Source organism: Lycium barbarum, chromosome 1, assembly GCF_019175385.1.
Source record: "Lycium barbarum isolate Lr01 chromosome 1, ASM1917538v2, whole genome shotgun sequence".
In the NCBI taxonomy this organism is placed as follows: domain Eukaryota; kingdom Viridiplantae; phylum Streptophyta; class Magnoliopsida; order Solanales; family Solanaceae; genus Lycium; species Lycium barbarum.
The window spans coordinates 169614796-169628983 of NC_083337.1; the positions used below are offsets into that span (position 1 = coordinate 169614796).

At 31.9% G+C, this 14188-nt stretch overlaps 1 protein-coding gene across 3 annotated transcripts; it reads left to right on the forward strand.

Moving 5' to 3' along the window:
- Positions 1-274: 274 nt before the first annotated feature.
- On the forward strand, positions 275-6480 carry LOC132607423 (uncharacterized). 3 transcript variants are annotated; one of them, XM_060321393.1, is made up of 5 exons: positions 275-431; positions 1476-1633; positions 2504-2570; positions 4732-4833; positions 6129-6480. In XM_060321393.1, exons 1-4 carry the CDS (start codon positions 300-302, stop codon positions 4828-4830), a joined length of 456 nt encoding a protein of 151 aa, XP_060177376.1. In that variant the 5' UTR covers positions 275-299; the 3' UTR covers positions 4831-4833; positions 6129-6480. The 3 variants fall into 3 exon arrangements, with proteins under 3 accessions (XP_060177376.1, XP_060177385.1, XP_060177370.1); XM_060321402.1 differs by having other exon boundaries at positions 6133-6480; XM_060321387.1 differs by having other exon boundaries at positions 6151-6480.
- Positions 6481-14188: the final 7708 nt, after the last annotated feature.

The window sequence follows — 14188 nt, forward strand, 5'->3', positions numbered from 1 at the left end:
ATGATTTAAAGAAGTAAAAAAGAAGACAAAAGTTGATAATGTAAGGGTAAAATAGGATTTAAAAGATTCAATTAGAAAAAAGGGTGAGAATGTCTATTGTTCAAAGTTGAGAGGGGGAGTTTGATTATTAAAGCAAAATTGAGGGGTGAAAATTGTTTCTAGTATCATAAAAGGACCAAATACACATATTTTAGCTAATTGAAGGTTAAAATAAAAATTTAGCAATATTTGAGGGACTGCAAATGAAATTATCCCGGTAAAATGTAAAGGCGTTTGTTTTGCGGTAGCATTTGGGCGTAATGGAGTACATATTGAGGACACTAACGAAGAAGGAAGAAGTAGATTCGATAATAACGGACACTATCGACAAAGTACTCGTCCTCCGTTTTGGCCGATCTTCTGATCCTCTTTGTCTCCAGCTAGACGACATCGTACCTACGCCCTTTCTTCCTCTTTCCTAACCTTGTTTTTTTTATTTGGTCCTCTTTTCTGTGAAATGCAATCACACTAATCAATTTTCTTCCATTAATTTCAGGGAAGTTAATGTTTAGTTCAATCTAGTCACATCGAACTAGTATAATATATGGATTTAAATTATATACACTGAAAGTATAAAGATTTATTTACACAATTAATACATTTTTATCAGATATTAATGATTATTGTAGAGATTTGCCGCTAATTACCTTATAAATGACATAATTATGTCAATAGAGTTTACAGTGTGAGTTCATAAAACTTAGGGGTCGTTTGGTGCGAATACAAGTTAGGCTGGGATTAGTTATGCTGACATTATTTTTTATTGACGGTTTGGTTTGTTGTATTAAAATAACATGCATTGCATAATATCTGCAATAGTACTGAATAGGGTGTATAAGTATAAGAATAGTACTGGTATTGTTAATGCCATGGTTTACTAGGTATGAGAGTGGTACTAAGTAGAGTGTATAAGTAACACTGGTATTAGTTGTACTAGATTTAAATTTGCAACCAAACATTGCACTACAATTTTATACCAGAATTATTCTACCTAATACACCCCACCAAACGACCCCTTAAAGTCTAACAGATATGCTCGAGGATCAACTGATCAAATGTCTAGTAGAACTACAAGTTATAATCTTTTCTTGGAGAAACTTTGTTTTTTGGGAGGAAGACTACAAGTTATAATTTTATAGTTAAAAAATATGTAAAGTGCAAAAGCTTTAGTCAGGAAAAAGTCTTTTGGCTCTGTATATAGCAATAGTTCTGAACAAATTTAATCAGAGGGAGTAAATATTTTAAAAATTACATCTAATATTTATATAGTTCTAGTTCCAAGCTATAGGTAGCTGTGGAAAGGTGGATTCACCCCTTATGCATTAGACACTCGAATTGTGTAGAAGTTGTGCCTTTTTCACTGTTGATTTGACATTACATAAGTTTCATCTTTTCTGGAGTGGTTCGTTTACTTTATTGCTTCTTGTTGGCTGCAGCTGTATAAATCTGTGAGAGAGGTATCCAAGTTTGCAACTGTGGCTTTAGTGGATATTGATTCAGAGGATGTTCAAGTTTATGTCAAGTATTTTGATATAACCTTAATACCATCGACCATTTTCTTCTTCAATGCTCATCATATGAAGATGGACTCTGGGTATGCTTTCTCACTGATCAGTTTTTCCAAGTGTTGTGCAATAGGCATGTTCGTTATGTTGTAGATGTAATTAAAGAAAGAGTTATTCGTGGTCTCATATCCCTTTGCATCTCGGGAACATCATGTTTTTAGTCCTTTTAAGACTGTAATCAATAATCTTGACCATATCTCAGACGCATTTTGTTGGCAAATTAAACTAATTCAAAATGCTGGAAGTTTTCCACAGCAATTTGAATAACTAGTTCTTTGGTCCTTCAATCAAGGGAAATCAAATGACATTGACCTGGCTCAAGCAGCTACTTGCAAGAGCCATATCTCTATTTATTTTATTTTTTCCGGGTAGAGGGGGCAAGAGACAAGTGTGAAGGTGTAACATGGTTTTTGCAAGAAGAAATGGGAAGGAGAGGCTATTTAAAAGGGAAAAAAGAAAGGAATGTGTTTTTCTATTGACTAAGTAAGATAACCTTCTCGTTGCCATATCTTCCTACTTGCCTCCTCTCTCATTGGAGGATATGTTATATTCTAACATGTTCAAGGCGAGTTTGCTAATTATTTGCTTCTCTATTTCTCCCTCAACCACTCGCTATGCTACCCTAATGTTAAACTTTTATCTCTCACTCTAATATTTCAAAAAGAAAGAAGCCGTTTTATCTCTCAGTCTGCTAATTGTATAATTATACTGCAAGAATTATCTATATAGCAAATTTGATAAGGACACTGCAACGATTATTAATTAATTACATGTAAACTCAGTTATGCATATGCTTAAGTACAGCTTGATGTTGTAATTCCATTCCTGTAATAATGTTATATCTTATGGACCTCTGTCGAGATTGAAGCTCTTACTTTTCTGAGATGGATGTTCTCCAGGAGTGCAGATCACACCAAGTGGGTTGGAGCATTTCAGAGAAAACAAGACTTCATTGATGTTGTAGAGGTATAGAATAATACCAAATTTTCTTTCTGGACCTTAGTATTTTCCCTGTGATCTGGATATATATCTATGTTGCAAAGTGCAGCTTTTCAACTACCTTATTCAACTGTAAATTAACTTTGAGTAGCACTTTCTAAACAGGATTGTTTAGTTAAAGTGTAAAATCTGATGGTACCATAACAGCCAACAGTATTGAGTGACTAGTATGCTGCAAATACTTGCATGAGGTTGATCCAATTTATGCCATGACTCTTTGATGAAATATAAAAGCCAGGAAGACTATTTGGCATAACAATTAATTAATATATGTGATAGTAATCTCGCGGTTGTGCCTTTGAATTAAAGTGATGTACTTTGGTTTATGGAGAATGGCTGAGATATCACAAGCTTCTAATTTCTTGATTCAAACTTCTGGTATATGTATGGAGGGGTGTCCAAACTTTGCTGATTAAGCTAGTTGATTTGATTCTGCACTTCTCTGAACATTAAGTTTGAACAACAGGAAACTTGATTAAATTTTTGGAAGTTGTGGAAGGGAGAAGATGCTGGTTATTAGTTTAAAGCTTCAGCTTGAATTAACTATAGCTGGTTACTAAGAGTTCTCATTCATTTTCTGGTGGATTTCGTCTTCCTGCCTTGGACAATAACTTAAACTTCAATTGCATGACTCTTTTGAACCTCCTCTATATGGATTTAAGAACTTTTTTTGGCTCATCTTTGAATTATGTGCAAGCATGACACGAAGAGATATGTTGTATAATTGTTGTTTTTACATAAGTTACTGACTTAGAGGGTTTCTCTGATTCTTCCTTAAAAAATAACAATACCCAATAAGACAGTGTTTCTGCCATAAATATCTGAAACTAGCCAATTGGTTCTTAATATTATTATAAAGCAGTACAACCAGATCTGTCAAAGAGTCAAAGGTACACCGACAAGCATATCTTGCAGCAACATAAGTGAAGATAAATGTTAAAATCTATAGTTTGTGATGGGCTTTGTTCTAGTTGTAAGAGCGCAACGCGTGATGTGTGGGCTAGGTGCACATGAGGGGTTCATGTACTGCCTCAGACAAAAGCCTGGTATTTGGGTGGAGAAGGGTAGAGGGGTGCGGCAGACCTACTATCCTCTGAGTTTCAAACTGTACGCCATTGGCCCTCAAGAATTTCTGGGTATCAAATAAAAGAGATAGTTGATATCCTTTTTCCGTAAGGTAAAAAGAACATATTTCTGTTTTCAAGGAGTTTGTTCCTCTAAGAAGCATAAAAGTCTATGCATCCAATTTATATGCATAGAAATCCTGAGATAGTTGATATCCTTTTTCCATAAGGTAAAAAGAACATATTTCTGTTTTCAAGGAGTTTGTTCCTCTAAGAAGCATAAAAGTCTATGCATCCAATTTATATGCATAGAAATCCTTACCTTGTCTTAATACTTGCATAGAGGCAAATACAATATATCATGGCACAGTCTTCATAAATGTCATCCTCAAATTTTGAGATTCTCGGATTTTTTGAATAGATTTTCACCTCCATAGAGGCATCGGGTGTCAAATAAAGCTCGACAAGTTTGGTTGAATCTAGTTGTGTCTCCAGGTTGTAAAGATTTCTAACTTCTTGACATCTGGAAGGGAGATCTCCTAATTTGCAAAGAGTGGCTTGTGAGTCTAGCAACTATTTCGTGTATCAACTTAAACCATTAGAGAACGAGTTTAGGTTCAGATAGATTTGGTAGATTGTTGGAGTTTTCTCAGTTAAATCACAATTGATAGAAAACCTGATTGTTACTTCAGTTTGCGTCTATGAGGTTCATAAGATTATGTTCTAGCCGGCTGTTTATTTAGGAACTAGTATACTAAAGTTTTTGGTGTACAACAACAACATACACAGTGTAATCCCACAAGTAGGGTCTGGAGAGGGTAGAGTGTACATAGACCCTACCCCTACCTTGGGAGGTTGTTTTCGATAGACCCTCGGCTTAAGGCACACAAATGAAAGCAGTTCGAAAAAAGAAATAATGAAAGTGAAGAAGCCAAGACACAATACTATAGTTTTTGTTGTATTTTCTTTAAATCTGCTGAGCTGATACATTGCTCTGATTATTTATTTACAAGTCTTGGATGTGAAATCCTTTTCAATTGCTTGGCATCCCTGTTTGTAAGCAGGCAATATTTAGAGCAGCGATGAAAGGCAAGCTCATAGTGACTTGTCCCCTTCCCCCAGAGAGTATTCCAAAGTTTCAGTTGCTATACAAAGATGTTTAGCAGGTATGTCTGTTTGTAATTTTGGGTTGACTAGTTCCTAGCTTGACATGTTTTCCAGCTTGATGAGCAACCCTTCCTCTTCATTATTCCTTGTGCTTGTTTCTCTTAATTATTGTCCTATTTTAGTGAATTATCCCATATAGTTGTATCATTGAAATATTTCTGCCACCAATGAGATTTATTTTATCTTCCTCCGGAGAGAATTCCTAAGGAGCCGTTTGGACATGGTTTGAAACCATGATTTGAAACCATGTTTGGACATGCAATTTGGATTTTTTAAGTTGTATTTTTTCTTAGATATAAAAACCCCACAAGTTGTGAAAACTATTAAAATATTCTCAATTCTTATACAATCTTACCAATGAGCAAGTCATAGTTCATAACAAAATTAATACGCTACCAGAAGACCTTTCTAAAAAATACAACATCAATTGATCAAACTTTAATTCAATAAAAAATAAAATTTAACATGAATAGTAATGTAACTACTCTTTAATATAATCCTCCCACATGGTAGACATAAATAAAGGTTTGTAAATGGTTGGTGGGAGTAATTGTTAAAAATATCTACCAACTTATGGGTCTTGTTTTTACAAAATATAAACTTATGGGTCGAGTTTTATATTTAAAAATTTCGAAACCATGTTTGAAATCTCAAATCATGCCTTTTTGGATGATTTGGGATTTGAAACCATGAAATGAAATGCGTGTCCAAACGCTGATTTCATCTCATGGTTTCAAATCGCATGTCCAAACGCCTACTGAGTTTCAATAGCTATACAAATGTGTTAGCTGGTATCTCTATATTTCTATTTTTAAGTTATATTTCTATTTTTAAGTTAACTAATCTGAAGTGACATGTTTCCTTTTGTGCCTTCTGCTAGTCTCTTTTTATTTTCTTTTCCTGTGTGTGTGATTTAGTCCATTAATTATGCCATTGGAATATCTCTTGTACCATAATGATTAAGCTGATTTAGGTTTTTCACATGGCTCATATTTTAGTTCATGAAATATGCAACCTTTGTTTAGTAATCATGTTCCATAACGATTAACATCAGAAGAATGTTTTAGGCTTTTAGCTACCAAGGAATCTAATAGGTCTTTTAAGTTTATCTTCCTTCAATTTCAGACATCCTAATTTTCTATGGGTTAAGCACCTATAGCTGTTGTGTTTTCCTTGAACTATCCTCCGACTTTGTTTTGCCACTTTTTCGTCAACAAAATTGCATATTACCAAAGTCAAGTGTCTCAGATTGATGTGGTCTATTTTTTTTCCCGAAATTATCTTCTTATTTCAGACAGTTGATCGCTGAACTGCAGGATAAAACTCAGCATCTTGAAAGCCGTTATTTCTGGACGAGTATATGACCATTATTAACCTGTAGAATGAAGATGAGCGGGTTTCAGATTTTCACTGAAACGGAGAAACTATATGATTAGTTTTATACGTGAGGAAGAGGATGGCAACAGACTGATGTAGGAGTCGAATGTACATGCATGTCTTGTTGAATTAATGTAGAATCAGGACATTTTACTTCCTACAGCTGTGTAACGATCAGAAAGCATCAATTTCTGATGGCGTAGAACAGTGCAAGTGATAAACCTGAAGAACTTTTCTCCACTGCTAATAAAATTGTTTTTAGACATGAATTTTACTTGGAAAAACATTGAAAATTTGTGAGGGAATATCATTATTTCACTTGAAATGCTCCTAAAACAAGTTTTTTTGATATCTCATAAGGATTTCAAATGCTGAAATTTATTAGCCTAGTATTGCTGAAACTCTTGTTCCTTCAGAGGAAATGACTTGCAATGATCTCATCGCTCCTATTAAACTCATATAGACAGAGGAAAAAAATACTCAAGAGACGAAAATCATGTTATTATTGGTCTGAATTTATGTGTGCTATACATTGATCGTATAAAAACTACATTGTCAGTGTAGTAAGATAAACTCGATTATAAAAAATGTTCCACAGAATTTGCGTCTTTCTTTACTCTTTTAAAACAGTTAAATGTATTGCTTAAATGATTATGGAGAAACGAAGAACACGAGGAAACATGGATTCAATGTATCATCACATGGAGGTTTGTATTCCTCTCCATGCAATTATATATGCCAGAGAGTTTCTGTAAGGAAGAACCCCATTTGGGCTTACATTAGTTATAAATCAATTTATGGACAAGTCATCCTTTTTCCCTTTTCTCAGAAAAGGGCAAAATAATAGACATACAATCATGCAAATCATAGACGCCAAGAAGCACATCATTATCATCTATTTCCACGATAATTAATCTTTTGTTTATTTATTTATTTATTCATCTTTCCCCTTGAATTCGAACTTCAATATTTTATTATCATAATTCATATTTTTGGCACGAGACAGCTTGAGTTGTACAAACTGGATATGACAAAGTGTTAAGTCAAATAATTGAATAAACCATTATGTATATACTTGTTAGCATTCCTAAATCTAGTTGGGGTGTTGAATTCAATGACTTTGCAGTTTTATTATATTGTTCAATTCCCACTGTGCTTTCTGATAAATACTTATGCGCACGGAGTGTTTATATAAATGAAGTAATTTAACCTTAGAAGTTAAAAATTAAGAATAATGCATATTACTCAACCATAGTAATGTAATGAATGTGTAGTACACTTTTTGTTTATTTATTGACTTGATATAAACACCAAATACAAGTAATTTTTTGCGGTGCATACCAAGACATGTATACTGATTTCATTTGGCGCACACACATATTCCCAATGAATTATAATGCTTTTAAGTTTCATCGCCACATTATTTCTCATTAATGGCTTATTCCACTAATTATTTCAGCACTTAGGCTGCATTTGTTTTCATTTAAATTAAGACGTCTGAATTTAAATGCACATCTGAATGATTAAGATGTTATCACTACATCTGAATATTACGTAATTAAGACCGTTTGTTTTTAACATCTGAATGAAACTAATGTTATTTTTATTTTTAAATTATACTCCATTTGTCCCAATTTATGTGGTATAGTTCAAATTTTAAGAGCTCGATTTCTTAATTTTGATCATAAATTCGAACACAGAATCTCTAACTTAAAAAAAAAATTACATATTTAAAAACTACGTAAAAAGTACTATACGTCACAATAATTAACAATTCAAAAAATTTAGTAGGCATATTGAAAAAATTGCACAAAAAAAAACTTGTTTAACTCTCGAAATTCGAAATGTAACACATAAATTGGGATTGAGCAAGTAATAAACTTAATTAAAAAAGGTGCTTTGAACTATCTTCAAATTCCACTAAAATCCTTTTCTAAACTCAAATTTCAAAGAGGAAATTGATACAATTTCTATTTGTTTATCTTCTCAATTTCCAAAATTCATTCAACAGACCCATCATTTTTCCGTCCACTGTCAAGGTGGGTTTTCTAAATCTTGTTCATGATCGTTTTCCATGTATTGATATTTGGTTATATATTATTGGTAATTTTTGAATTTCAATTTTTTTTTTTTTTAAGTCAGTGGAGGAGTGATGAGCGGGAAGAAGCAATTTTAACAATGGAGATTATTTCTTGCTTCCTTTGTTTTGGGTAATTTATTTTTTCCACTGCTCCGATAACAGAGGAGAGAAATGAGATGAAGAGGCAGGTCCAGAAATCCTTATCCATGGTTTCTAAAATTGGAGGATAAGGAAAAGTTTAATAGTAGAATTTAATAATATAAAATTACACGAGCAAGAGAAGGGTCTGAATGATTTTCAGATGTGTCCAGATGGATTAAGTGGCCAGATTTCATTAAAAACAAATGATTGAGATCTGAACCATTCAAATTAAAATCTTCATTAAGTGTAAACAAATGGGATCTTAAAATATATGCGTTTACATGTGTTTTATCGATCAGCTACCTTTTGAAAATGTACGTTATTGCAATTTAGCGCGGAATGTTAGAGCTCCTTTTAATTACATGATCTTTTTTACATATAAGAGAGAGGTAAGTAAGATACAAGTAATTTTTATAGAGTTATTTTCTTCAATTCGAATTTTAATTGATTATAGAGAATCATTTAATTTTCTAAAAAATGCCCCCCATTCAAATGTCTGACCAGTGGGACGTAGATATGCACGATAATTAAAAAGTGGAAAGTCAAATACAGAATAGTAAATTCATTAAAGAGATGATGTTGACTTAGGTCTGAGATTGGAACATATTTGCACTTTATCTGCCAGAGTACTTGACTTTTTTGTAAGTAAAATGTGAGCGACAGTAAATTACACCAGAGCAAATGAGTTTTTGTCGACGTGTAGCGAATGTATAATATAATTTACGGGTTCTACTGAGTTTATTACCTTTGACACTGATCATAAATAACATGTATAAATAATATATCTCAAATCTTGTAAGGTATCATGTTCTAAAATTTTAAAATCGTATAGTTAAAATTCTGAATCTGCCTCCATTTTGAACCATATTGTAAACCAACACCCTTAAATTCAACCTTTGCTACAACAATTACAGTGTAGATAGCTTTTGAATTGTATTGACTTGTTGTGGGGCATTAATAAATAAAACGCTTCTTCGGACTAACTAAAAATAGTTCAAAACTTTAGGCCCTTTGTCCCAATAATGGATCACATTGTACGTACACTCTTCAGCATTTAACAATGTTTTGTACATATATGCACAATAATTCAACTGGTGCGTGATTTTTGAACTTTGACTGCAATAATAAAGTCATATTCAGCTGGTAAATAATTTAGGATTTAAGTTATAGGTATAATAGCACTTTGGTCCCTAAGTTATTAATAAAATTTTCTTTTAGTCTTTGTAATATGTGACTCAACAAATATAACCTTTAATTAATTAAAATATTTGTTACGGGTCATTTCATGTAGAATATATGTTATATTTGATTATACATAGAACTACATTATCGTTAAATATGGAGTCTAATCATACAAACTTAACGTAACACATGGATAATTAAGTGGTGGAACGGTAAATAATTAAAGTAAATTTGTGCAAAAGATTCACAAGTAATGAGGTCAAAAGTACACAATTTAATTGAATATTTAATATGCTTAGTCAGATATCGTAGGGATTAGAATCAAAAGTTATCAATAAATGAGATACCAAAAGTGATATTAATCCTAGGATTTTTATACTAACAAATACTCATTAATTGATCTATTCTAGCAGACCCTTTACCATATATCTCAAGTTATTGTTAAATGTTTATATTTTTTTAACCACCGTTAATCATAGAACTCATTAATTTATGTAATCAGAATATTATTATTTTTTTTGGGGGGGGGGGGGGTTGGGGGGGTTGGGTTGTTGGGGTAGATGGGGTACCTCCTCCCTTAGTATCGTGCTAACCCATATTGCAAAGCATGGTAAGAATTAAATTTAGCTCATAGAAAAAAGAATGAGATGATTTTTCCAAAAGTATTCCCTCGTAGGTTCGTCGGTGACATTCACTAATGGATACTCCATCTTAAAGAGATAAAATATTGGTGTATTGATGAAGCTGTGTCTCCACTTTATGCCTGAATTATTCATTTTCTACTCTCAAAAGTTTTGCTTTTAAATTCTTCATATTTACCCTTGAACCATGAAAATTTGCTAAAGATTCATATTTGTCCTTGAACTTACAAAAGTCTAAATTTACTTTTTATGCTACTGCATTAGCCCAAAAGGGCAAAATTAAGCCATTTTGGTAACTACAAAAGGTAAAAGTTTAGAAACTTTTTTAACAGAGGGTAAATTTATTCTAAGTTGTATAGTTCAGGGGTATATTTGGTTCTTTTCCTTTCAAAAAATATATAATGTTTTTGAATGTTATGAACTTAAATTAAAAATGTATGTTATATATCATAATAGTCTTTCAACCTTATAATCTTAAGCAAGCTCGGTAAACTATTGAAATTAGAGTAACTGCATACATAAAAAGAGATATTTATTTTAAAATAAAATAAAAAAATTAAATTAAATTAAAACGGAGTAAGTATATTTTAGGTATCAGGGCAAAAAAACATCTATGTACATAGTAAGAGGATATATTTACAGAACATGACGATATTTTTCAGTTTACAAAATATGTCAATAGATTTTTTACAAAATCTATACGAATCAGGTAAATTAAAAAGAAGTAAATAAAACACATTAAATAAACTATTTTTTTATTTTATCCACTTTTCTCTCTCCATTCAAAATTAAGAGATATTATTCCTGATTTTCTCCAACTTTTGCTCTTTTATTTCATCCACTTTTCTCTCCCCATTCAAAATTAAGAGATATTATTCCTGATTTTCTCCAACTTTTGCTCTTTTATTTCATCCACTTTTCTCTCCCCATTCTAAATTAAGAGATATTGTTCCCTAATTTTCTCCAACTTTTTCAAAAAGTCCATTTTAATCGGTAATTTTTATGTACAAAGTCCATACATCAGAAAACATATATGTATAATCTTTGTATGCAATATGTATCATTGTATAAATTCGTTATAATTTTTATATATGAAACATGTATAAAAATCATATGTGTATTTTGATTATGATAAAGTACATTTAAATTGTATAAAATATAATCAAAGTATTTTATAAATTTTAATCAAAGTATGTATAAATTTTGAGAAAATATGTATAATAAATTTGTAATTGATACAATCCAGATTTCATACAAAGTCTATACACCACAAAATAAATATGTATAAATTTTTGTATGCAATATGTATAACTGTATAAATTCGTTATAATTTTTATGTATGAAATATGTGTAAAAGTTGTATGTATATTTTGATTATGATAAAGTACATATAAATTGTATCAAAGTATGTATAGATTATGAGAAAATATATATGTATAATAAGTTTTCTGATTGATACAAACCAGATTCCATACACATTTCATACATTAAATCATATCAAATTTATTCGCATTTCATACACATTGTACCGCATATATCTAAATGATATATAGCTGGTTTCATACACATTTTATACATATACTAGTTTTCAAAGTTTTTGAAAACTACAGTTTATATAATATATAAAGGTTTCAAACACACAATGATCACACATATCTCAAAATGATACAAACCAATTTTTATATACAATTAATACACAAGTCTGTAATAAAAAATACTTTGTAATATTGATTTGAAAATTTATTCTAGGAGAGAGATGAATTTTAGATCTGAAAATGGTGTCTAACATAGAAGGAGAGGGGGGGGGGGGGGGGGGGGGGGGAGAGAGAGAGAGAGAGAGAGAGAGAGAGAGAGAGAAAGAGAGATATTTAAAAAAAAAAAAGAAGTTGATTGTAACTATCCTAAAATTAAGCCCATATTCAAAATCAGATTCTTTTCCTTAAAAAAAAAGCCTAAAATCGTGGGATCCCATTAAACTCAAATCTGGTATACTTTGTAATTTTGTTGGTATATTTTGTAAATAAAGAAAAATATCCTTATGTTTTATAATATAGAGTCTTAAGTAGTATTATTAGGTCATTTGCTCTATATTTTTTGTGTGTAAAATATTTTCTCCGCCACTATCAACCAAATCTCAACTTAATACCAATTTAAACAAGTTACTCCCTCCGACCATTTTTACTTATTCTATATATTAAAAATAGTTGTCAATTTTTACTTGTTCAATTTAAAAAATCAAGAGATAATTTACCATTTTATACCTATCTTACCTTTATTATTAATTATGGGCAATTCGCAGAATTGCCCTTCTTTTGGGGTGGTATTTAAATTTTGCCCCTCATATTTGTGGTCTTTAAATTTTGCCCTTCGGCTAAAACCCATAGGTTCCGGGTTCGAACCCCCGCTCAGTCAAAAATTTAAAAAAAAATTGCAAAGCAGAGTTTCAATTTCGCTATGCCCCTTCCGGCAGACTTTTAGTTATGTTTAACTAAAAGTCTGCCGGAGGGGGCAGACTTTGCCTTGAATCATATATATGTATTTTTTTTTTAACTTTTCAAGGTAAACTTTTAGTAATGCCTTAACTAAAAGTGTGCCCCATAAAACATAACTAAAAGTATGCCCCATGAGGCGTAAGGTTTCTTTAAGGCAAAGTTTAAATTTTGCTATGCCCCCTCCGGCAGACTTTTAGTTATGTTTAACTAAAAGTCTGCCGGAGGGGGCAGACTTTGCCTTGAAGCATATATATGTATTTTTTTTTTTAACTTTTCAAGGTAAACTTTTAGTAATGTCTTAACTAAAAGTGTGCCCCATAAAACATAACTAAAAGTATGCCCCATAAGGCGTAAGTTTTCCTTAAGGCATAACTAAAAGTTTGCCTTATAAGGCAAAGTTTAAATTTTGCTATGCCCCCTCCGGCAGACTTTTAGTTATGTTTAACTAAAAGTCTGCCGGAGGGGCAGACTTTACCTTGAGGCATATATATATATATATTTTACTTTTCAAGGTAAACTTTTAGTTATGCCTTACCTAAAAAGTGTGCCCCAAAGACATAACTAAAAGTATGCCCATAAGGCGGAACTTTTCCTTAAGGCATAACTTAAACTTTGCCTTATAAGGCAAAGTCTATGCCTTAAGAAAAGTTCTTGCCTTATGGGGCATGATTTTGTTATGCCTTAACTAAAATTCTGCCCCATAAGGCATAACTAAACTATGTCTTAGGAAAATTTTTGCCTTATGGGGCAGACTTTTAGTTATGCCGGATCCGGCATAACTTTAGCTTTTCCTTAAAGATTGTATGCTGGATCCGGCATACACTCCCCAGTCCTGCCTTGCGATTTTTTTTTTTTTTTTTTTTATGTCTGAGCGGGGGTTCGAACTCAGAACTTCATGTATTCGCCCACCTTTCCAAGCAAAGGGCAAAACTTAAAGACCACAAATATGAGGGGCAAAACTTAAAGACCACAAATATAAGGGGCAAAATTTAAAGACCACCCCAAAAGAAGGGCAATCCGCCAAAAAAATGATTAATTATTGGGTTGGAAAGTTCAAGAAATTTTTAGTAACTGCACAACTTCTTGTTCAATTTGAAAAATCAAGAGATAATTTTCCATTTTATACATATTTTACCCTTATTATTAATTATTCGGTTGAAAAGTTTAACTTTTTTTTTTAGTAACTGAACAACTTTTAAATATATTTATTAACTTTAATCATTACGTTATATAGCAATAATTAGAAATAATATATTAAAATTGTTAATTTTATATTTTTAATAAGCGTGTCAAGTAAACAAGTAAAAATGAAGGAAGTGAGTAAAAGTTTTTACCACCGTCATCATCCCCCATTTATAAGATTGGTGGAGGGGCTAAGGCAAATAAATAGCTGAGGTGGAAGACGTGGTGGTCCCCAAAGCTGATGCGGTGGAATTTAATT

Bases quoted from the DNA above. Each gene is read 5' to 3' on its own strand.
- LOC132607423 (XM_060321393.1), top strand. From the start codon at position 300: ATGGAGTACATATTGAGGACACTAACGAAGAAGGAAGAAGTAGATTCG. The intron at 432-1,475 runs GTACCTACGCCC...TGTTGGCTGCAG, and splicing joins GTCTCCAGCTAGACGACATC to CTGTATAAATCTGTGAGAGA. The intron at 2,571-4,731 runs GTATAGAATAAT...GTTTGTAAGCAG, and splicing joins ACTTCATTGATGTTGTAGAG to GCAATATTTAGAGCAGCGAT.